Genomic DNA, 25,089 nt, shown 5'->3' on the forward strand with positions numbered 1-25,089 from the left:
ATGGTAGCATTTAAAGATCTTGCAGGCAGTTGAAAACCTGCTGTGCTATGCTCGGCAAAGGGCAGCCCTAATTGGGAGAAAATACTTTGTATAGAGGAAAGGAGTGTTTTGCCCTTGGGTCAAAATGACTGTTGTTGGAGTAGCCAACAGGGCAGGATCTTTACATAAAAAGCATTAGCTATTCTTTGCAGTTTTCATCTGTAGATTTATATAAGCTCTATAGAGGACATACGCTGTCCTCTGTGTTTGGCAGTAGGGAGAGTTGAAACGTGGAGCAGTGAAATGGTATGACCTACTCTGTATCAGCTTGCTTGCTTCTCAGACCACCATATCCTCTGACTCTCTAACTGCAGTGGAAGTTTCTCTCCATTTTAATGACCTCACTGAGAAGCATTTTTAAATGTTCCCCTGTCATACTAAGTGCTTGTGTAAAACTAGACCTTTCAGACAGGAGCTTTCAAGTTGTAATAGAGATTAACAGTGATGTTGAGAGCAGCAGGGCTTGAGCTATGGAGAGCTGCTGTGGAGACCATCTAGTCATGGGTTAAAGCAAGGAGTTGTCCTGAAGCTTTTCAGATCTAGAGTGTAACTTCAACAAATTGTCAGCTCCCGTGATGCTGAGATGTGCAGCAGGCAATCACCATTGTTTCTGGCAGATAGTCAGAGCCTAACAGGATTGCCTACACTCAGAACAGAGAACAACTCAATGCTATCTGTCCGTGCCAAATATAAACCTTTATTAGCAACACCAAATATAAACCTTTATTAGCAACACAAGCGCAAGGGATTTACAAATGGCTGAAACTGTTTTACACAGAACAAACTTGGCTGTACAGGTCAAATGATTTCCAAGAAAAGAAGGTCAAACTGATCCACTGTTGGACTGTTAATTGTTGAGAAAGGGAAAGGGTTACCAAGGGAGAGATGACATTTATCTAAGGACTATCTTTAAAAAAAAACAGGGCAAAACCATTGTATATGTTGGGCAGGGTCATCTGTGCACCCTAACCCTCTTCTTTTGTTGGCCTGAGGATAACATTGCTATGTGCTGTGCAAGCCCAGGCAATGTGCACTGTGGAAAGCAGAGGTGAGAAGATACGGACACTACAAAAACATCCATTCCCCAAAACTCTTCATCTCTTAAAAACCACTGGAGAGGAAAAATACTAACATTTGAGGGTTTCCCTGACAGTTTTATATTGCGTGCAGCACATAATAACTAGCAGATGCATTTTGCTCCTGTGCCCCTTGTGCACATAGGAGAATGAAAAGAAGAATTAGTTGAAGATCTGTACTGTTCCTTGGCCAAAAGATGACTTTCCTTCTTTTTCCTGCCCTAGACTCCAAAGTGCATGATAGACTGGCTATAGCCAATACTTCCTGAAGTGAGTGCTTCAGGCTACTTCCATTGTCAATAATTTCCCATGAAGTCTACATTTTCTCAGGAAAGGGGCCAGTTAAGGCTCTGTCTTTGGACTGAGTTACATTATACTTTCATTGTAACTAATTTCTTGTTTGTCCTTGCCAGCCGACACAAGCCACAGAGTTGGAATTAGAAGTGATTCCTTCCCACACAGCAGAAAATGTTGTTCGCTGTATCCTACTCTGTAGCAGATTGGCATACCCACTGGAGCTGGGAAGCTTTTCAACTGGCAAGATTGGCCAGACACCTTTGTATGTCCCAGTGCCAGCGCACAGCAAGTGAGGAGTCTGACAGCATTCTCAGGCACTGGGGGTGTTTGCAGATAAATGATTCATGGCTTTGGTTGTGATCGTCAACTTACTAGCAAAAAAATAAAGGAAGGGGGTTGCCTTATTTTCCTGAGACATAATAAACCTGCTGGCCATCCCTGCCTTTGTTTTTATGATATTTTTGCTGAATTTAGTTATTTTTTAACTCTTCAGGTGTATCCTGGCATTTGCCAGTGAAGTCTCTTGAAAGGAGGAGTGACCTTCATTTCCATAGGTCACCTTCTAGTAGTGAAAGAAGGAGCAGGTCTCTGGGAATATGTATGATTGGAGCTCCCATTCTGTTCAAAACCAAGTGACCCCAAGCTCCTGGAAATGGTCCTGATTATGGCTTTGGCAGAGTGCATGTTCTCAGGATAGATTTACCTCTTGCACATAGGCCTTGGAAGGGGCCTCGGAACTCCATCTCCCCATTCCTGAGCAGGTTCAGCCATGTGTATCCCACACTTGCTTCTGTTTTAGAAATTTGCTTTGATGGATGTTTCCCTGCAGAGTTTTCCACAACCTTGTGCCCACCCTATTGAAAAGTAACCCAAGTAGGAGCTGACCACCAAGGCGGTTCAAAGAGTTTGTCCCTCAAATGATAACATTCCATTGTCTATATTGAAGGGATGGGCCTCATCATAAGAAAGCCTGTGTTGGACACATACAGAATGTGCCTATGCCCTGCTCTGAGCTGGCAGTTTGTACTGAATTTCTACTTTCCATATGAAAGTATTAATATTTTTTGATCTTCAGTGGAAAAGGCCTTTAGATAGCTCCTTCATTCCCTTTGTCCACCAAAAGCAATAGAGATAACTGGGACTGGGAGTATGGAACTGTATCTGTATAACAGGCTTACCAAAAGAAACTACATTTGAGACAATCTTCAGCCTTGCCAACCAACTCAAAAATTACTTACTGGGCTTCCTGTGCTGGAAGACTTTTAAAAATTACCATGTTTGTAGATGGAGTTGAGTTGGCTTCTTTGAGATGTTGTAAGTCCTGTTTTCTAATCACATTTTTTAAAAGCCGAGACTTCTTTCTTTCACAGTGGAAGCTGAGATTTCCATGTAATGACACAAAAATGCTCATCTTTGGAGAAAACACTGGTTTGGGCTAGAATATATGTGTTCAAGTCAGTAACAGCATGTCATTTAATGCCAAGGAACTTTGGGCAGTAGAAACCCACCAGAAGTTCTGTCAATGAGAAAAGCAGGTACTGACACTGTAGGATTAGACTGTGATTTAGGGAATGAGTTGAAGTGAGGTGTCTGCTATGACATTATTACCTGCAGTTCCCAGTCGTATAAATGTGGTTTTCTGCAAGCTCTGCCTGCAGCAAGGCTTGCTCACGAAATATTCTGAGTTGGAAGGGACCTACAAGGATCACTGAGTCCAACTCTTAAGTGAATCTTAAGATCTAACCCACCACCTTGGCATTATTAGCACCGTGCTGTAACCAACTGAGCTAATCTCAGGGAGATGTGGATGTTCCAGGATAACTGTTAGCAACAGATTCCTCAGTGTCTGGATGAAAGAGACCTTTACTGCGTGGATCTGCATGCTCAGCTAACATGGACAGGAGGAAGGTGAAAAGCATGTCTTCTGCCCTGGAGCTTATTTCAAAGCTGAGAGAAGAACTCTCACGTGCTAATTTGGCGCCTTCTTGGAAACATCCTCTCTGTCGCTGAGAAGTGGCACAGTCTGCATTTATACATCCAGTTGTTAACAACAAAGAGGAAAGGCTTGCAAATTTGTGGCATAACATGCAAGTGTATTAACAACCAGAAAGGAAAGTGTTAAAAGGATTATGTAAAAGGAAAGAATTCCTTTTGGAAGAAGCAAATTTGTTGCTTAGTGTGAGGGGAAGGAAAGGAGGATGCAAAGAAGGATTTATTATGCAGAGAAGAGAGGGACAGGGAGGGCTGGGAATTTTCTAGTGCTGTAGCACGTTAATTCACAGAGGAACCTGAGCTGTTGGTGTTTTGAGAAATGAGGCATGTGAATCACAGAAAGGTTTCAGAAGGACTGGAGAATGTTCTAAATGTGAGCAAAAGCAGTTATCCCAAGACAGACATGTAGGAACAGCGCCTAATGAATTCAGACAGCAGCTAGTGTGCAAGTATCTGCGGGGCTGTGACAGTCAGTAGTCAAAATAGAACTGTCAACTCAAAGTCGTGCCAATTTTCTATAGAATCCCATCCAACACCCTTTTAATCATTGGAAAGATTCCTATTGGCTTCAGTTTAAAGACTCCTACTCACCTACACCCCCATCCTAGCCAGAGCCCAGCTCCAAAATGGACACCCATCAGGCACGGCTCTCACAAGGAAGTCACCAGGATTGAAAGCTATTGGTGACCTTCTCCTTCCTGTGACAGCCACTTGTGAGCACCAGCAAAGCCCAGAAAAAGCTGTCAGACATTTTGGAAGGCAACAGAGACCTCCCTGGGCATCAGCAAAGTCCAGAGATAGCCCTGTGGTGCTCCAGAGGGAAGCAGGACCCTGTGTGGGCCTCAAAGCCTGGCAAAAACCCCAGAACACTCTGGAAGGCAGCAGCGCCCCTTGCAGGCCAAAGCAAAACCCAGCAAAAGCCCCAGGGCACTCTGGAGGGAAATAGGGCACTGACAAAAATCATCAAAGAAGGTTAGGTGGTTGAGGTCACGTGTAGGCTTAGGGATATGGTTAGAGTTGGGGTTAGGAATTAGGTTTAGTTACATGGTTTGGGATTTAGAGTTAGGTTTAAGATTTAGAGTTTAGGTTTAGGGTTGGTTTTAGGGTTAATGGTTAGAGTTTTACAGTTAGGGTGTAGTGGTTTGGTTTAGAGGTTAGGGTTAGCATTAAGTTTTAGGGTTAGAGTTTGGTTTAGGGGTTAAGTTTAATGTTATGTTTAGCCTTATGGGTTAAATTTAGAGTCATTGTTGGGATTTAATGTTTGGGTTAGGGCTAGAGTGAGCTTTAGGGTTATGGTTTAGAGTTTGCCTTTTTTTTAATAAGAATTTTAATGGATATGGTACCTATCAGATAATTAACAGATTATTTGCCTTGTTCCACATGCCAGTTTTAGAGGGCAATGAGAGTTGGAAACTGGGTGAGTTGCTGCACGTAGGAACAGGTGTTTCATCTATCAGTAATAAGATTTTTTTCAGCAGTTGACCCAGGTACCACATAGATTCCAGCTGACACACAGGATGGTTTAGTACAAATCTAAACTGCCCTGGGTTTGAGAAGCCAGTCAGCCATGCAAGTGATACAAATCCAGGAAGAATTACTGGTACTTTGGAAGACAGACTCATCAAGCAGGCATGTTTCCTGACTAAATGAGAGAACTGTTGGTGCCATTCAGGAGATTCATGGAAAGCAGTTCACACAGAAATAATCAGATGCACAACTAGAAGAGTGGAAAAGAAGTCATGGAACAGATCAGAAGATCAGAAAATGCAAGATGTGATGACTAACAGTAAAAGTCTTATGCTCCATGTAGGAGGAGCAGATGCTAGTCATACCAACTAACACTGGTAAGTGAATCCCAAATCATATCAGTTGGGCTGTACTCTGCTGTGCTTAGCATGTGTTAAACTACAGCATACAGCATCTGACTTTGGAAAGAACTAACAGAATAAAAGCAAAAATGCATACACAACTTCTTTGAGAAACACAACACAGACAGTTTGATAAAAAAGGAAGAGAGTCAGCAGTATTTAATCCAGAAGGAGAGGCAAAATTGGGATATTGTGACATTTTAAGGGTGGAAAAAGGTACATTTTGGAGACTGTGGATAGTGAATCAGTAGTCATGAAGCATGGAACAAGCCCTGATCTAGTGCATCTTTCCTAGAGCTAGTAAAGAGTAGACCATGGATTAATAATACAGCTACACTCTAGGATGGAAATTAAAAAAAAAAACACAATTATTAAGTGACTTAATAATCACCCTTGACATCCCAGATGAGTTCACAGTTCTCTGACCTGAGCAGGTACTGCAAGGAAGTCCAGTTCTTGTTTTGTGCAAGAGTACCTAAGTTGGTGGGCTGTGTGATGCCAGGGCTTGAGGCTGATGATGTATCTGTATTCAGTCACCGGATTTCAAGTTGAAAGAAAGGAGGTGACAGAGCAGAAGACTTTTTGCTGTAATTCACTGCAGCACTTAAAGTAAACAACAGGGTCTCTGACGAAGCAGCAGAGGTAACAGAATGTAGCTCTAGCAGCTGGAGTACAGAGAGGAAAGGCCTGATCAGAAGAGCAGGGACTGCAAGTCTGACTACTATGTAAGACACCAAGAGATGATAAGCATTGCCATGCATATAACATAGCTTAGTGCCCAAGGATGCAGTGACAAAGCCCAAGCCCCTGTGTGTACTTTAGGCATCTACACTCAGCATTTTTGCAAAGGTTTCTCAGAATTGAGAACTCTAAAAATGTTCTTGCTGTGGGATTTTCCCAAGAAAATACTTCTGTTCTGCTCTGAGCCAGAAAAAACTAACAAAATCTAGCTTGCCAGAGTACAGGCAAGGAGAACAGGACCCCTCCCACAAAGAAACAGGATGGGTATCCACTCACAGAAGGGAAATATTCATGGCAGTCTTTGGAGGTTTTTGGAGAAATGCCATCCTCTTGTCCACGAAACAACTGGAGATTGTTCACAGAGACTCTCTTGTCTCATGAACAGAGGGTATTGTAGTCATTAAAGGGGTAGGGTAAATTTACAACAGAAACAGAAATTGAAGTGACTAGGGACAAATAGAAAAGCAAGAACAAAATGCCCACTCGGCACATTGGGACAAGCAAGAGGGTCCACTGAAAAGAGGGACATCTCTGAAGTTGAGGCACTCACAGTAACAACAGCTTCCAGCACCCACTTGCCTTTTTCTCACTCCCCAGTGAATGCCTCAGCCTAGAACTCAGCAAGGTTAGGGGCATGTGAGCCTCGCCCTCATCTCTCTTTCATGGCAGCAAGTCTCCTCAGCCCCAGACATGGGGAACACAGCTAGTCACTGAGCAGGCTCTTCAGAGGCATGTAGAAAAGGCAGCTCTTGACTCAGTGCTTTAAATCTCAGGACTCCGTCCTCCAAGTCGATGCAACACTAAAGAAGGGGAGAGCCAGTTACTTGCTGGACATTTCAGATCACATATCTCATGATGTCTATGACTGGGGAAAACCTGCAACACCACTTTGGTTTTAGAGAGACCTTAGTTTCCCTTTGTGTTCTCCATGCCTTCTCCTTGGTCCTGTTTCCTACAATGGATTCCTCTCCAAACCCTTCACAGGGCCATTCCGCTCCCTTCTTCCTATGATTCCCTCTGAACTGATGTCCTCACACCACTTAGCCGTTCAGCCCAATGCTCTTCCTGTTTTATGAGTCTGACATGTGGCTATAAATATGTGACATGCTGGAGCCAGGTTGCTGCAGACATATTCTGAGCCACCCAGGAATCAGGCTCAGCAGAGCATTGACCCTGAGCCAAGCTGATAAAAGGAGAGGACGCTTTCCATTCATGGCCAGCTAGTGTTGGATACTGAATATGATTACACAGCTTCATTTGGCTTAAAGCAAAAGCAGAGCTTGTTCACATCTGCCTTCAGAAGGTGACACATATCTCATGACAGAGTTAGTGTATTGCCTTTTCTTGTCTCTTCTTCAGTTTCTTCTTCCTGTTTGCAACTTGTATGGTCAGGAATATAAAGAATGGGAGATGTTATAGTATCCTATTGTGAGTTTCCTTTCTTAAAACCCTTAAGAGGGAGTGGAAAGGAATCAGTGACTTGGCACATACTGCAGCCAGTCAGGCAGCTGTGTGACAAGCATTGCCCTGAAAGATCTGGATGTAAGTATTTCAGATGCTTACAGCAATCAGACCTTGGAGAACTTCTTGAGAGGAGCCCTCCAATAAGCAAGGAGTTGTTCCTTACCTTGAGAGACCACAAAGTCTGGAGACCAATGCAAAACTCCAGCATTTCATCATCTGAGAAGAGAGAAGACACCAATCAGGCTTAAAATTATATAATACTACCCATCTAGAGAAAGAGTGTTTCTCCTGTAAGAGGATATGGAATAGAAGAATATCTGATTCATAAACTTATGTGGTTATGGTCTCTTCAGTATAAAGTAGATAAAAAAATAATGAGGAAAATGATGAGTTAAACACACAAACACTAACAAGCAGATGGTAACAGTGACAATAATAAATCAGCACTCTTCTGGCACTGACTGATAAGCCATTAGAGGAGCTATTTATGCACAGTCCTGAAGATGGTCAAAATTAACTTTGTTGCTGATAAGAGGAGGAAACCATGATTATCTTGACTATTATGAGATATTTGAGTGGGGGCGTGGGATTGTTTGAAACTTAATATGAAATGTCAGAAGGGGCTTGTGGGATCTCATAAAACTTACTGTGGGTTGTGTAAGGAAAGGACCAAAGGCAGGGAATGGCAAGCAGCAGGGTGAATCAGGGAAGAACACTCATGGAAAAATGGAGAGGAGAGGGGATAAGGGGGCAGTCACATGCAATCAGGCAGTTGGTCAGTTCACTTGTCTGACCAAACCCTGCACGTAATGGCTGCAATTTATCTGATCTTATTAGATAATGTTATTAAGTAAATTTTTCTGTGTAACTTCTCTATCCTACATTTGACTGCTGGAAGTCTTCAGTGTCAGCAAGTGTAGAACATGCCATGGGTTAAAGGGTAAATAGCTGTAGATGTCACTAACTTCAGGGACTGGCAACGGAGGTGCCAGTAACTGAAGGGATTACAGGCCATAGGGCTCATAGGTGTGTGTCAGCAACTGGAGAAAAGGACGTAACTCACAGGTGCCAGCAACCAGAGACACCAGTGTGCAAGAGAAGCCTGGGTGCCATAGAGTTTATACATCTGAGTGCCAGCAATGGAGGGATTACGATGTGTGCTGCAAGGTCTGAGTTCCAGTAACTGAATAAAGACTGTGGATCACAGAGCTTGTAGGTCTTGGTACCAACAACTGGAGCACTCAGCATGCAAGAGATCTCTGGCTACCTGCTCTGACTGGGGTCACAAGGGCCTTGGGTTTATAAGTCAGCAATTGAAGAGGACAGGGCACGACTATGAGAGATCTAAATGCCACTAACTAGAAAGACTTGGGTGTGTTTATGTTTTCCCGATGAATTTGATCCTATGAGGTTGTGGCTTTGTACTCAAGGGTCTGGGTCAGTGGCTAGGTAGGGGGCCTATGGTCCCGACATGGATATAAAACAGACCTAGAAGCTGTGCTGTTATTCGAAGACTCTGTGAATATAAGCGTGCTTGTGAATCTAGAGAATGAAGATCTGTGAACTTCTGCTGGTGAACTCCAATCCTGGTCAGCTGGAGAGGAGGACCAGGGCTAGGCTGTCAGTGCTGGTATTTATGTGCCTACTGGTAAAGGCACTACTCTGCATGTGGTGATCTGTGTGGCTGGCCTTGTCTCTGTCCTTTCTCTATGTGCCTCTTTGGAATATACCTTCAGCCTTGCTACTACCTCAACCTGCCACTAAGAACATGCATTGGACTGGGTGGGAGTGACCTCCTCCATCTTAGAGTTGCCCATCTGGACTTGAGTGGCAGCTAAGGAGGAATTTCCAGGTCCTGGAGTCTGCAGGAATCAGGAGCTACTAGTAATATCATTAACACTTCCCATGTCTCCAGAATACCAGCTTGCCCTGTAACAAGTGACTGTAATTTATAATTTATTTATAATGACATAAGCAAGAGCACTGTGTGTACAGGGAGGTATAAGACACAAGGGTAGCAATTCTGCTCCTTCCAGGCAGACATCTCCACATCCCAGCAAAATGGATACATGCTACTGGGCTAAATTCACCTCTGATGGTACTAATACAGATTCTCCATAAAGGACAAGAACTAGTACAGGGAAAAACAGAAGAGAAGAGTGAGCTTGAGTGTATAAGAGGAGGAAGCTCTTTCTAGATGACTAGGAACGTGGAAAGAATGGGAATGAAAAGGGGGAGCAAGGAAGGTCTTGGAAGATGAATAGTACTCATCAAAGATGAGGAAACAGATGAAGGCAAGAGAGTAAAGCTGGAAGATTAATAGGGATAAAGAACAAGGGGAAAAAAAGACAACTAAGTTGTTTTCAGCATATACACAGCTTGATGTGAATGTGGAACATGCAGCCTTTCTGCTGTTTGATGGGTGTGCCTCAGCGTCCGCTGAGGTACTGTGGCTTGGGTACTATGGCTCCTTCCTTCAAAGGGTCCTGCTTCAGGACACTGAGGGAGACTCAGCACTCCGTGGTTACCAGGTTCTTTCAGGGTGCTCCCTGCAGCGGAAGCAGATGAGTACACAGAGAAACACTCTGGGGAATAAGCTGTACCCTCTGTTGCCTTCTCTGATGACTTTCGGCCAGAGATACAAGTGCCCATTCAATAGAACATAGGGCACCAGAGGACTAATCAAGCCTTCTGCATAATTTTAAGAAACATCCATTTTATAATGTAAATGAGAATTTTCCACATCCTTTTTTAAGACCAAAAAGCACGTAATTTCTCCCCACTTTCTGTGTCTTCTCTCTTCTCTGTACCCTTCCTATGCCCTTTGCATTTGGTTAGATTGAAGGTATTCACAGTACATAATGATGTTGGCCAGCAGTGGAAGCGACCACATCACCAACCTGCTACCATGTTACGCTCTTCTTAAAGGTCCTTCTAAATGCCCTTGACAGGGCAAGAGGGACAGAGGAAAAATAAGGGAGATGAGGGGCTGACACTCTCACCTACAACCAGTGCCGAACACAACACTGTCTCCGGGCCAAATTGCAACTCCACATGTTCTACTCGGCCAACAACGCTGGGGATAGGAAGAGAGAGGTCTCCACAGTCCATGGCAGACACTTCTTCCAGCCTGTGGGACACAAGAAGTGTTATTGCCTCAAGTGGAGGAAGAGTAGGAAAAACAGGACTTCCCACTGACAGTAGTTCTTCTTGTTCTCATTGGGAATAGGCCCACAAGAGGAGGAATCTCTTTCACACAGTATGTCTGGAGGCAGATTCAATAAGCAAAACCTCACCACTAACCATCAGCTGGGCAGCTTTGCCTTGCGCTACACACAGACAGAATGACACAGCTCTGCCTCCCAGTCTGGGGTCTTCACACAACTTTGCCATTGCTCCTGGTGCCTTGCCCTGTATCCCACCTTCTGCACCTTCTCCTAAACAGCCGTGTGCACATGCAAAGCTGCTAGTAATTATCATAGGGAGTGGGAATCAAGGGTGCCCAGGTTCTTGCCATAGGTTTTCTTTTAGTCATCTCTCCTCTTCTACTGTGCAAAGACTTACCCTAGCTGGTTTAAACAGCTCTTGGAGATGAGGTTCGGTAGACACCCAGTGTTAACAGTCGCTTTCAATACCTGACCTTGGCACTAGAAAAAACAACAACAGATGATTACTGTGGGCTCAAAATGGGCATACTCGGTCCTCTAACTTTCTGAGCAACAAAGCCAAAGATGTGGTGTTTTAGGCAGTAGTCAGAAGGTAGGAAACTTATCCAAGACAATGGTGGTCTCCACAGTGCTCTGCAAACCTCTGTCAAAGACTTCTTTTTGAATTTGTCTTCTTTCATTTGTATTTGATTGCCCAGACATTTATCTGTTTTTAGGGACTTTACCTTAAGAGTGTTCCTGCCAAGAGATGCATAATTAGTGAATTTGTTCAGAAAACCCCCATGGATTTTATTAGCAGAGCAATAGTTGATATGACAAAAGCTTCTAAAGGAATACAGGCATGTGCTACAGCCTTTGTCATTTCTCTATTTCTTCTGGTGTTGCAGGTAACAATTTTCAAGGGCTAGACATTTATTTTCAGTTGAAGAGCTTCCAGAGGGAGAAGTCGGAAACAGAAGCAGCCAGCACATATATCTCTGAGATGAGCTGACAAATTCAAATGATTCCTGAATGCAAGACACAACCTAATCAGAAGGTATTTATTTTGTATAGGGCTTACATTATGCTCCTATATAGCTCTTCAAGGATATATGACATGATATTATAACTACAATAGTCACAGCTGGTGTCATTTAGCAAAGTGAGAGACTGGATGCCTTGCACCCCAGTCACCTGAGCTTGATCTTACTGGAATAATCCCCAATGCCTTGCTCACTTCATTTCTTCACCCCTTTGCACTTGAAAGGGAAAAGGAAATGTGTTTGCCATATGTCTTCTGCCCCCTCTGCACAGAGGTCCTTAATGGCAGGCCAGAGGTGATGAAGTAACAGCAGGTCTCACATATGTTAGAGGTCTGAAAAAATAGGGTTATCAAGGACGTTGATAAGAATTATGTTCAGGGAAAAAAAGGAGGAGCAGGACTTAGTAAAGGAATTGCAAAAGATGGGGTAACAACCTGTCTCTAGTGCCTAATACCCATTCTTGATGCCCTAGTTCTTCAAGGCTCTGTCTTGCACCAACACCCACAAAAAGCCAGCCACAAAGCTTCCCTTTAGAGAGGCTCTTTTTTTCCCCTACTATCATTTGTGTTCTTCCTGTGATTCTCTCTCTTCCATTCACTATGGTGCTCTGTGCCATCAGTCACTCAGAAGCAGCAACAGACCTCCCACTGCTCCTCTACCCTTATGCTCATTCCTGACAAGGTTAAATGCAGAACACCTTAAGCAGACCAGCATGGCTATGAGGTACTCAGTGCAGCACCAGTAGGGTCAAGGAAGATGTTTCAATTTCATGATTTCTTAACTAAATCTGTTTCTGACTTAATTATCACAGAGAGCTACATTATTTCTAAGATTTCCAAGAGTTCCAGTATTTCCAAGATTCCATTTTCAAAAATGAACTATTTATGAGCAGTTATAAAAAGAAAGAACAAAATATCTCTTGTGAGAAATACTGGAATCCTGCAAACAGACACAGTATCACTAGGACCCCTTTCAGCCCAAATAATTTTGTGATTCTATGACAAAATGCCTCCCTTCTGATTTTAGAGCTCTGCAATGTCTGTGCTGTCTGGTCCTCACTGATGTATCAGCCCTGCCTGCGAGGACTGTGGCCAGACTGAGCAGAGAGGTAAGATAAAAGCACAGAGTGCAGATGTGTGCTAAATGTCTGTCTCCTCATCCTCTCTACTGTGCTTCACAGAAGAGGCTTTCCTGTGCCTCCTCACTACCTAAGTGGGTATATTGACCATGAGTCTCAGGTCGTGTGTGCCACCACATTAGCGCAGGCTGCAACCTGCCAACACTGTCCAGCTGAAACAGCTCTTCCTCAGTAACAGGCATGGATTCTACTGGGAAAGCATTAACCATCCCTCTGGCTCACAGAAGCCAACTATTCATTGCCCAGCTGCAGAAAAAGCATTGTATCAGCTTCTCAGAAACAGAATACCTGAAGCATGGATAGCAGTTGCTAAGGAATCACTTTGGGAGCAGGCTGACCTGAGATGCATGAGCTGTTGTTGTTATAATAAGCCTAAACTCTATCACTAGGCAGATTCCTGAGTTTTGTTTCAGAGCAGGCTGGGAAAGTCGCAAGTTAGAAACTTGCTAGGATATAACAGGACAGTGATTATTCTGTAAAAAATGACATTTAATCTCATTCAGTGTAAACAGCCCAGCACAGTTATCAGTTCCAGCAGCATCACAAAAGTTATCCATTTTCAAATTACACCACTAACTATTTGTCCAGAGAACTCGCCAGGAGCCTGAGGAAAGTCCTCCATCCAGCTTACCACAAATACAACACAGTTGAGGTAAGGACTACACAGGCAGCTGATGAGAACTGCAAGCCTTCTTGGCCTAAGAGGACTTTTCATCACATTACCCACTCTCATCTCTGTTCCAGAATTTTCAGTTTGTTGCTACCAGTCACCATTAGTCTTTATCTAAATGTCAGTTATGGGGATTTCCAAGAAAGAGGGGAAAGAGAATCAGTAAGGATCACCATTTATAAAGAACTGTGTGTTCTCAAATAATGTAAGTTCCAAAGTCAAGAAGCTGCTTTAATAAACAAAAAGCTGATTAACCTCAGGTTGCTTTGGCATAGAGGAAAAGTGGCCTGGGACAGCACTGGAATCTTTCAGCATCTATTTCCAAGCCAACAAGAGACAAGCCCCACAAGAAAAAAATAACAGCTTGATTCTGTGATGCAGCTCCATTGTGATAAGCTTTCCAAAGTGCTTTGCAAAAGCTGTCACAAAAAAGGACAATTCTGCTAAAATACCATGTGGGCAAGCCACCTAAGTAAATAGGAGGACTCTGCAGTACAACTCTTAAAGACTGGCTCTGTCTCTGATTTCTGAGACTTAAAAAGGCCTTAGGCAGAGGGCAACTATAACCTGTTGGAGTGAAAACACTTCTTGCCTGAATCTCCCTGTAGCACTGAAGTCTACAGATATTTGGACTTATTCCCCAGGCAAGTTCAATTCCAAGTCAGTTAATGCATTTATTAGCACTTTGAAATTTTCAGCATATTTGTCTGTGTGTAAACGGCAGCTTTGTGCTGGTAGACTATCTTTTCTCAGGATGTGCTGTCAGGGAAAAAAGACTTCACTGGGGTCGTGTTCCATTTCTGATAAAAACTGCACCATAATCAAGCAGTTCTCCAAAAGGTACCAGCTCACCTCTCTGGTTAAAATGAACTGGCAGCCCGAGTCCTATTTCCTGCCACAGTTCTGTTACTGACAGGAGAGGCTTTTTGAAGTTCACAAATGAGAACATCAAAAGCAACAAGACTAAAAAGAAGGGGAGGAGAGCTTCCCTTCCTTCAGTGCAAGAAGATTAAGTGTGACAAACAGTGACTGGCTCTTAAGAAGGGCAGAAGAAGAGAGAAATGCCTGTGCAGAATTCAGGGAGTGTTAGACTTATTTCCTTGACTGTGATGTTCTTTAACCCTCCTCTGTGAGGGAAAATAAAATGTGTGTGACAGCTGGGGTCCAGTCCATTAGAAACACAAACGACCCACTAGTGGACCCTGCTGCTGACTTAACTGCTGCCCCTGGGATACAACACCTGTGCATGCTTGTCCTTGCTCAATGTACGTGCCTGACAAAAACTCCCACACTTTGTCACTGAATTTCCTCATACAGAACAATAAAGAGTGATTATTAAAGAGAAAGAAACAACTTCATTTGCTCAAAACCAGGCTCCAGGTATTTGGAAAAATTATATTAAAAAGCCATTTATCCTACTAGTCTGTTCCCAAGTATGGTTATGTTAACCCAGCTACATTAAGGTCTAAAACCCAGGGTAAGCAATGCCTGACTGCAACAGTAAAGGCTGCAAAACAAAGTAGACAGTTTGTTTGCTTGCAACCTTTCAGAAACTTGCTACCATGCTGTGTTCATATTGTAATTTATTGTGCCGACTGAATTTTAAAAGGTGTATGTGTTTTTCTTGTCTAACACGGGAGAGATGTAGTCTTTACTCTCTAACACGGGAGATGTTTTTAGGACAGGTAACTGAATTAAAAACAGCTTTAAAATGTATTTTGTATCCACCCTGTACCAGGTCTATATCTTGATGAGTCTCATATCTGCATATTACTGAGCAGCTTCAACCATGCAGCCCTGTTTCACGGAGTACAGCTTTTGGATGTGCTTTCTGAAGTACAGGGGTCAGGGATTAGTGTCCTCTGCTGTATAGGAAGGTATAAGAAGAAAAGGGAGCTAAAAATACTGCTTCCATCAAGAGATGCAGCAATGCTAATTCGGAGCACATTTAGCCACTTTCTGAGGAGGTCCTCTGACACCCAAGGGAATCAGACCAGACTGGATCCAGCAAGTGTAAATCAACTAGGGTCACTTGTCTTTAAGTGATAAGGAGACATTCCTTGCTTCTGTATGCAGTTATGAAATACCTCCTATCATAGGAAAACTGGCCTTCAAAGGAAGGAGATGTGATTAAGGTAATTTATCCTCAAATATGGACAACTAGAATGCATGTAGCAGAAAGGCTTTCCTCTGGCTTTGGAAGACCTGAATCCAGACTCTAGGAGAGGCCATGCATGAAATCTGCTCTCTCTGGCTGCAGCTGGCATTGCAATTTATAACTCAGCACGGCCCTTAGGAGGGGGGCAGCTGGAGCTCTGAGCTTTTGCCATCACTGTGAAATCAGCAGCACCGTGTTGTTGCCTTACCTGGCACTGTATTAGCAGGGGTGAAGTCTCTTTTCTCCTGTTCTCTCCCTTTTCCATCTTTTCATCCTGGTCTTTTGCCAGCGGAGATTGAACCCTTGCCGACTGAACCCGTAGCTTGTTCAGATTGCCTTCCAAGAGGCGCCGCTGGACCACACTGTGTGGCTGCTGTCTCCATCACAAAGAAAGAGAAATCCCAGCTAAGAATGGAGCTAAGGACAAGGACATTTGCTAGCTCAGGGAAGCAGGTTGCAAATGCCTAACCCAACTGGTCATTCTGATGAAAGACAGGATTATCCCAAAAAACTTTCTTTAAATCCCAAGATTTTTTTCTGTAGCCACTAAGGTGATGGTAAAGTGTTGGGATGTCTGTGACAGGCAGATCTCTGGAATGCAGCTACTGAAGGAGAAAAACATGCCCTATGCATGGTCTCCCCACACATATCTGTTCCTTCAGCTAAACACGCACTGGGCAGTCTCATACCTGTTCAGGTTCTGCCATACACTACTGAGTATGTGTGTTGACAACCAACCAGGCACATTCACACCTTCTAATGTGGGAGGGGACAGGGAATGCAGCATGTGTGTGATGTGTACCTGTGGGTAAGAAGGCAGGACTCCAGAAATTTTAGGTGTACAAGCAATTATTTGTAGTGAAGCAGAAAGCTTCCCCTGAAGAGGAAACTAAAACTAGCTTTTAATGTTCTTTGTAGTCTGTCTCTGCTCCCCCACATCAGATGCTCTAGCTTTTGTCCAGTATTGATCCAGCACTGCTACTGAATCAACAGTGGGCAATCAACAGCAACCAATGAAATAGGCCTGTTGGAGGAAGCTTTGTCCATTCTCCACGTACTTGGCCCCATGGCCCTTCTCCAGGAGAGCAGCTGCTCAGAGCTGACCATGGCATTCTCATTAACAACTGCCTAAGTGAAGAAAGGTAAAGAATCTAAAGGGGTTAATGTGCTACAGCATAAACTGCTGCTTTTATCTTTCTAAAAAAAAAATGAAAATATTAAAAGATAAATTAAATCCTAGATGGTGCAGCAGCTTGATGTAGGGTCTTGTCAATGTGCAGGCCAAACACATGAATTACACCAGACCTGCCAACGAGCTGGGTACCCACAGTGTACATGTGCTTCGGACCAGCTTCATGCTTGGTCAGAGGGCTGAGGCCAGGGGAGTGTGTAAATTGCCACTTGAAGTACCCTGATCGGTAATATTTGCCAAATGATTGGAGCAGGACAGATGTTACTGGCTTTTTGGTCACACTCAGCATTGCTCTTTGCAAGATGCCAAGTCCCTCATGCCTCTGTTTCCTTGTCACTCAAGGGGTGAGGGTCAGATCATTCACATGCTGCGTGGGAGGCACTGCAGTAGTTGAAAAAGTGAGGTAAAAATATCCCTCTGTTCCCAGTCTTTTCCCAGCCTACTGTGCCGGCCCACAGCACAGCTGGCTGTAGTACTTAACTCCCTAAGTACTCTGAGCACAGTGCCAGTTTGCCTGCCAGCTAACATCTGGGCCATGGGAAAAGGGCAGGGAACAAACAGCAGGTCTTCGAATTCCCATCCTCCCTCCTATCTCTCACAATCTGATGTGCAAAGGACTTTTCCCTCTCCCTGCAACCTTTCCCACAGAAAGAGCAAGCCAATTGCAGCTGCCACCTCTGTCCCCATCTTGTCACTCAGGCTGGGAAATGGCCAAGAGCTGATGGGGATTTGCTGGGATGTGGAGTCATCTGATCAAGACCAGACTCCTGGGGCCCTTCCTGTCTTCTCTCTCACCAGTAAGATGGACAACGGGAGACTGTTGTCTCTCTTGGGCTGGTCAGAAACAATTAGATTTAGAGGATGGTGAGGGAGGACCTGAAGGATGTTTTGGCCAGCAGCTGGAAAGGAGGCCCTCTTAGGGCACTTAAAAGGGTCAAAACAGGTTCCCAGGGCAACTTAGGGAAGGTTCAGGCTCTCTGGTATGAAATCTCAAGGCCTTGCTATGATTAGTGACATTGTATGAGCTGGGGAACTTGATTTTTGGGAGGCGAGAAGCCAGATCTTCAGACCTTCTTGGTACTTTCAGAATATGTAGCTCATGTAGCTACTTATTTTATTTTGGCATTAGGAAAAAATAAATCATGCTTGTTTCTACAAAGCTGGAAATGTGAGATCTCCATAGAAATGTATAATTACTCATTGCTGGAGACATGATGGGCCCATCAAATCCCAGGCACTGCTGGATGCATTGCATAAGCTGAATTCACATCCAGAATACGAGAGAGGAGTGGCAAAAAGTAACAGCCTGTGACTGCAAAAGAAAGCACATATTTAGTTTTAAATTACACGAGGCCTTACTCTAATTTTAGGACACCTGGGATGGCCATAGCTGGAGACTCTGGTACTGTCAGTGGAGACCTGTTTTGGGGAATCAATTAAACTCTCCTCCTAGTGTAAGTGCTATAGGACTCTGGGGTGTTTTGCAGCACTTCCTACTGCTGCTTTGTTTTCAGTACATTCCTTTTTTGTATTCCTGTCCTCCAGGAGAGATCCATATAAATTTAGGAAACATAGATGGGGTTTTCATAGGGCTGGAGAAATGCCAGGAGATATATGCCAAAAGCATATTTTGGACTCTAACTTGCAGTCCCCAAAATGTCACAGCAATGTCAGAGTATCTCATCAAGTTGCAGGAACTTCTGAATTACTCAGGATCTCCTCTTGCTCCAAGGTAAAGCAGAAATGGAGGTACCGCACGGGTCCCATGTATGCCTACTTTGCACAGAGGCCACACTTTATTTTGTGCCCTCTAATGCCAGAGCAAAACCTCCATGTCTGAAAAGATGTTATGCCTTATTCACTGCCCCCTAGCTCCATGGTAAAAATGTTTCAGCTATTCTGTCATGGACCAAACATGAAGTATGCAGTGTTTTGCATGCTATCTACGCACAGGGAATTCTCCCGCTTAGAATGGTTAATTCAACCAGGAGAGCTGCTCATGGCAAGTGATTTGGACAAGGACTGTCTTGCTCAAGCGAGCATTTGTGGCTTCAGGGTGCCAGTTGTCACTCTGGGGCGTGGTGTGACAAGAGTCAATTCCAAAGCAAAGCAGGTAGACATGTTTCTCTCTGCCTTGGTGACTGGGTCAACAAACACACACTAAAACACTCAGAAGTGGCTTCTTCCCATACCCTGCCAAAAGCTGTCCAGGGACAGGCCCGGGGTATGTCTGGCTATGCCCTCCTGAGGGGATGTTTGAGCTGCAGTGCTGCAGGGCTTGTGCCTGCCTGCCTGTGCTGCCAGCCTGAGCGGAGCCCTCCAGGCTCCAGCATGGCCAGACCTCCTTCCCTGTGGGGAGGAGAGTCCCTGTTTCTTGCTAAGACAGTGCTTATGTGATTTCCCTCTTGTACTTCAGCAGTGACAGTGTGCAGGGCCAGAGGGACACTCAAGACCAGTCCCTGCTGACGTCCATGTGTGTGCAGCTGTGAAGGGCTGGCAGAACACAAGGCGACAGCTCAGGGTGACTTTGAAGAGTCACCCTTTACCCTGCTGAGCCACAGACTCTCAGCAGCTGCTGGGGTGCGTGTGGGAGACAGGAGGGTGTGCCAGCATGGGAATGTGGCACTGACCCCTCGTCTCCGCAGGGCAGAGCCGCTGCACCTGAAGGGTTCAGCAAGGAGAATAGCTCCCACTCAGGCCCAGTGCCAGGGACCCTGCCCATCCCATACACACGTGCTCCTGTGTGCCTTGCTTCCAGCAGCCTTGGAGCCTGCCATGGGAGCCAGGAAATGATGGGAAGCACACATACATGAGCATCTGCGGTGTTGCGATTGTCTGAGGATACAGAGGGAAGCACAGACTGCAAGGAGGGGCAAGATCTTTTATGACACCCACAGGCACAGATGGAATAAGTGATTGTGCCCCCATCACAACTAGACCTAGGCACTCTTTCAGGAAAATAGTTTAGACCTGTGCATCCTTGAGCAGCTAAACTCCACAGCAGAAAGAAGTTAGACAGCAAAACTGCCAGAGCAAGGGGAGTATGTGTGCAGTTGAGCCAGCAAGAGATCCCATGGGGAAACTGCTTCTAGCCTTGGGGAAGTCCATCCAGACCACAGACTGCCCAGGCTCCTGGAACAGGTCTCCCTTCCTGATGCTTCCTGCTCCATGTCTCCACAGGAAGATGCCCACAGGCCACACTCCCATGCTACCTCCCCAAAGGTGTCATCCACAAGTGCCAGGCACTGCATCTGCCTGTGTGCCTGGTTAGTGGTCCTGCCCTGTGCTTGCCCCTCCACAAATCCAGAGAGTGAGGGGAGAGAAAATAATGCAAAAAGGTGACAAGGTCAAACATAAGCCTCTCAGAGTTTTATGAACTGTGCTTCCTCCCTGCTGAGTCTGGAAAGCAGTCTGCATTTGAGCTGGATCATGCAGGAATAGATGGGGGTTTTCAGATATGTTCCACATGGAAATATACATGTCACATGAACATATATAGGTACTGGTGAGTAGAAACTTGGATACTGGAGAGTCCTTCCAGTCCATATCTGCCTGCCTCTGTGAGGAGTTTGGTTCCTATGGGGATGTATGAGAGTATAGATGCAAATAAATGAGTGATTGACTCTTTCCCTCCACCCTGACCTGCTTCTAGATCATCCTGAAGGGAAGTTTCATCTTTGCCCATGATTCTTTCAGAAACCTGACAGAAGTTCCCAACTGGGATGAAAGCTATTAGGAGGACTCCCTCCCAAATGGGGTCCCACTGGACTCACCAGATCCTTGGAAGTGCCAAGCCTTGTCAAGCCATCCAGGGGCAGCAGATCAGCAGAGTCCTTGTGCACAAACTGGGTGGCCTGTTTAAGGCGCCTCTTCTGTTGCAGAATAGCTTTGTTCCTCAGCTCCATCTCACACTCCTGTCGCTCCAGCTCAGGAGTACCCTCACTCTGCTTTTCCTCCTGGTCTCCTTGCCCCAGTGGCAGGTGGCAGCTCTTCTTTGTGCTCATGGTGAAGATTCAGACAGAACCGGTCCTTTTTGTTATGCTGGGGTGTTCCCTGAACTCGTCTCCTGACGTTTGCCCTCTGGAGGCTGACTCAGTCTCTGATCTCCTTTCCCTTCCCCACAGCTCTCCTTCTCTTGCTTTCTCTGACTTTCTTCCTGCTCTTAGTTATAACTCACCCATCTCTGAAGTGTCTCCGTGCCGGTTTCTCTGTCTGTCCCCTCCAGTCCCCCGTGTCCCTCTGCTCCCCGCCTCTTCCTCTCCCTCACTTCTCCTGCCCTGACTGCAGCTCTACCTCCTCCAGTCCGTGGGTCCCTGTCGTAACAGAAAAAGCCCCGCGTCAGAAACCGATTTCCATAAATCACAGCGGAGCCGGCGAGATGCTCTGGCTGGAAAAATCCAGCAGCAGAAGGGTGGCCCCGCTGTCGGGGGTTGGACTTACCTCCCCGGGCTGCGCGCACGCACCCGCGCGTGTGCCCGTGTGTATATTCCTGTATTCCGTGTTCCTGGCACTCTGGGGACACACTAAATCTCCCAGCGGCAGCCTGTGCGATCCAGCAGCTCTGCCAGGGGGCTCTGACGCATCTCAGAGTATCTGCAAATACTGGCAGCAACACGGTTCAGCCTAGGAGATGATGCAGTACCGTGGTAAATGGGAGAGAGCATCCTCCTCAAGGCTCCTGGCAGGCATGCCCAGTCCCCTTTCTGCAGAGACTGTCATGCGTTTGGAACAGGCTGCACTGAAGGATTTTTCTGTGTAGCTTGAATGAAATGCTGAAGGTCTGGTCTCTGCTTCCAGCCAGGGCAATTGTATTGGGCCTGACTCTGCCCTCATTTTCACCCCACTCCATCTAAAGCAATCCCCTCCAATGCTGCAGAAGCCTAAAATCATGGACTTGTCGATACCAGGGGACTTGACTCCCTGTTTACACTAAGAGAGTGCTGACACTGCTGCAGTGTGGGATGTCTGGACCAGGGCAGACATCCCTCCTCCCAGGGGAGAAAAGACATGGCAGAGCTCACTTTTTCAACATTCAGCCTTAATACTATCCTGCTTGAAACAGTAAGTTTCAACTTGAACTGAAGCTGCTTTATTTTGATTCCTGTTCACTGGTTAATACACTGCCCCATTAAGCACTGATTCTGACATCAGAGGACAAAACCAAATTTTACTCAGCTGTGAAGCTGAGGACAGCACTACCTTTCCATGAAAGCCAGCAAGGGATGAAACAGCTTTCATGTGCAACACAGAAGGATTAGAAACAACTATGAAAGTTACAGCAAAAGGAGACTTTCTGTTGCTCCCTCCATTTTGTTTTCCAGCTTAGTAATATGTAGCATTCCAATATTACTGATACCAATTATTTCTATGTTCTAGATTCTATATAAAAAGATAACAGTGAGTTTGCAGTATTGGGAAGTAAATCCATTACAAAAATCCAGATATAAGTCCAGTCAGCCCATTGTGAGACCTGACTGTGGTTGTAGAAACTACCAAAAGATTGTCCTCAGTGCAAAGGAAACTATGGTTTTCTATGGTATATCTTTTACTCCCTGCTAATCATTAAGTGTTAGCACTTGTCTTAGGATCTTTTCTCCTCAACTGTGAGAAGGGAGAATGGTCATTTAGAGTCATTCTAAAATTTGGAGAGGTTGGCCTTTTTGTTCCCAGTATGCTAACTGCTTTACATAAGGTATTACAATGTCCACAGCACCAAATTGCAGAACTAGATTTGACAGGAATGGGAGTAGAAGTACATTCTAACTGCTTTACCCTCCAAGGCCAAACTTCAATACCATAATGCAGGCAGAGTCCCACCAAGAGCTCAATAGAGGTGTTTACAACTGTCCTTATCTATCTGCAAATCAAATAAAGAAAATAATTTAAATAAAGGATATTCCCAGGGAAACTGTTCCCACAGTCTTATTTTCTTGCCTCTGGGTTGTTATGATTCGTGCTTTACACACACTTTTGACCTCTTGTGGCCTTGCGGAGTATACTCTGAGTCGTCTTATCAAGTCCTTTCATTATCCCTGTAAACCAGTACTGAATCATGCACCTCTGCTCTCACACAGGGCCAGGACGTGTTTCCCCTCCTGCTGATTGTGAATACCTCAGCAGGCCAGCCATGACAAAGCAGGTCTGCTTCTGCTTGTAGCAATGGCAGGGCCAATTTTCTCAAAGCCTCAGAACAAACCTCAAGACTGTAAAGTAGAATGGAACATTTTGGAGCCAGACCACCTACAGTCTCTGCCTTGAAACCTATGGGCAGAGCTACAGAGTTTCTGACAAGATCATCTCCCACCATAGACGTACACGTGGGCACGAAGAGGAGGGAGCACTCCTAGTTCCCAGTCCCTGTACTTCCTTGCAGCTAGTTTATTTTTCATAGCACTTTGGCAAAATCCAATCAAAATCAGTTTGCCTTGCAGCAGTGCTGGAGCCATTGCTTGAGCACTTCTGCTTTAGGGACCAGTTAATCCTGGTCCCTAACAAAAAATATTTCTCTCTTTTTGCCTCAAAGAGGAGAAACCTTCAAATCTTATTTAAAGCTTTCTCCCCTCCTTCATGCCTTCTGCTTCTAACTGCATGTCACTTAATTCTTTGTATCTTGTGATGTTTTAGTTTGTAGACCTGGCAAAAAACCCTAGCATTTTTATGGAGGTGAAGTCAGCTAAAACACTATCTTCTCCCTTCAGAGGCATGCTAGGTTCTAGGTCACTGTTTTTTTCTATTCTGCTATTATTTTTTCCATCCTGTTCTTCTTAAACAGAGCCCCTTTACTAAGTAGGTTAGGTGCTCTCTGGTTGGTTGGGTTTTTTTGCAGAATGGACACTCTTAAAGGTTTTCTACTGGAAAATCAGATCAGAGTGCAGCAAATTTTAAGGGTTTCTTTGTGCCAATTATACCTTTCCCAGTCATCTTTTGTAGGCCCTGAATAATAGTATATGACTCACCGATGGCCTTTGTTAGATAAATAAAACTGCTTTAGATGAAAATATTGATACACAATCCCATACACACTGACAAATTATTTTCCTTTCTTGATCCAGTCACATACAATAATCATAACACATTCTACCTCACTATTCTGCATTCTTCATACAGAAATCCTTACAGGATGTGTACAGTGCTATTCAGATAATAGAAGAACCACTCTGCCTCCACAGAAGATAAATGCCCTTCTCCCTGCTCCACAGCTTGGCCTTCTAGCTCAAAGCTGTTACAGGTCAGTGAGAGCTCTGGGGCAAAAGGTTCCAGGTTCTAATCACAAAGCTACAGCACTCTATCTATATTTATGGGTGTTGGTTCCTGATCCTGACCACCTCCATGTCAGAAACACTGAAAAATTCAGAAGCAGTGCATATATTTCTAAGGAAAAACACTGAAAAGCAGCATTTCCCAGTAGCCAGTTTGCCAAGCCAAGAAACAAGAGAGGATCAATATTCCAGTCAGCTACTCCATTGTTGGAAGAAATTCATGAAGAGTACCTGGAGTGGTGAAGGGGAGAATTGGAGTCCTTTGCTGATGGAAGCAACTCACAGATTAAAGAACATGAGACCAATATTTTACCGAGTACCCTAGCTGTTTGAGGAGCTGCTCTGTTGAGGGCTTTCACTGGTTTGACTTATATATCACAAGCTGAGGTTCTTTCACCAGAGATTTTCCTCGTATCTCACTTCTAGGAAGCTTTTTCAGAATTTTTTACCTTTTTTTAATGACTAGGTTAAATCATTCCTCCTTAAAATATTCTCCTGCAACTTTTGCAACTTCGAATGGTTGTTTCTTTCTTAGATATTTCTCTGTAGCTTTGAATTTTTCTCTTTCAATAGTTTGAAAACTATTATTTTGTCCTCCTGAGAGCTGACACAGTGGAGGTGTGAGGGTGGATTGTAGATAAAGAGCTTTACATTTCTTTTGTGACAAGTTGGGCTGTTAAAGAGCTCAACAATAGCGCCCACATAATGTAACCAGCCCAGAGGTTGTTTCTACATTACACCAGTTTCCAATGTATTGTCTCAGTTTGGCAGTGGAAGCTTCAAGTGGGTGTAAAAATGGCCCTGCGTGTAGCAACTGTGTCAAGACCAGGATACTCCTTGTGGTGCCCAGTGCAGAATCACGAGGTGACTTTCTGCTCATTCTCTTTCATTGTCACAGCCTGTGCGCAGTCGGTGGATGCACAGATGGTGCAGAGGAGTGATGAGAGGACAAATCTTACTCAGGCAAACCATGCATGCTTCTCTCTCCCCTTCTGTCTTTGAAAAA

General features: G+C 44.6%; 1 protein-coding gene and 1 long non-coding RNA gene across 3 annotated transcripts; one reads left to right on the forward strand and one right to left on the reverse strand.

Annotated features, from left to right (window-relative positions):
• Positions 1-717: 717 nt before the first annotated feature.
• Positions 718-23,173, reverse strand: NRIP2 (nuclear receptor interacting protein 2). Of its 2 annotated transcripts, XM_027633908.1 has the most exons (7): positions 21,265-23,173; positions 20,598-21,137; positions 15,841-16,005; positions 11,042-11,124; positions 10,480-10,607; positions 7,641-7,693; positions 718-6,813 (listed from the first exon to the last, which is right to left on the reverse strand). In XM_027633908.1, the coding sequence occupies exons 2-7, from the start codon at positions 20,826-20,828 to the stop codon at positions 6,721-6,723; spliced, it is 753 nt and encodes a 250-aa protein (XP_027489709.1). In that variant the 5' UTR covers positions 20,829-21,137; positions 21,265-23,173; the 3' UTR covers positions 718-6,720. The 2 variants fall into 2 exon arrangements, with proteins under 2 accessions (XP_027489709.1, XP_027489719.1); XM_027633918.1 differs by lacking the exon at positions 21,265-23,173 and having other exon boundaries at positions 20,598-21,228.
• LOC113942814 lies at positions 5,143-15,813 on the forward strand. Its single transcript, XR_003526063.1, has 3 exons — positions 5,143-5,248; positions 11,532-11,680; positions 12,693-15,813. It is a non-coding gene; the product is annotated as an uncharacterized LOC113942814 (long non-coding RNA).
• Positions 23,174-25,089: the final 1,916 nt, after the last annotated feature.

Source organism: Corapipo altera, unplaced genomic scaffold (assembly GCF_003945725.1).
Source record: "Corapipo altera isolate COAL_440 unplaced genomic scaffold, ASM394572v1 0, whole genome shotgun sequence".
Taxonomy (NCBI): domain Eukaryota; kingdom Metazoa; phylum Chordata; class Aves; order Passeriformes; family Pipridae; genus Corapipo; species Corapipo altera.

What these genes read in the sequence shown, in the direction of transcription:
- NRIP2 (XM_027633908.1), bottom strand. Translation starts at nt 20,828, where the DNA reads ATGAGCACAAAGAAGAGCTGCCACCTGCCACTGGGGCAAGGAGACCAG. An exon ending in CCCTGCTAATACAGTGCCAG is followed by an intron (nt 11,125 to 15,840) that starts GTAAGGCAACAA and finishes TGTTTTTTCTAG; the next exon opens with TGCCAAGGTCAGGTATTGAA. An exon ending in AGCTGTTTAAACCAGCTAGG is followed by an intron (nt 10,608 to 11,041) that starts GTAAGTCTTTGC and finishes TGTGTCCCACAG; the next exon opens with GCTGGAAGAAGTGTCTGCCA.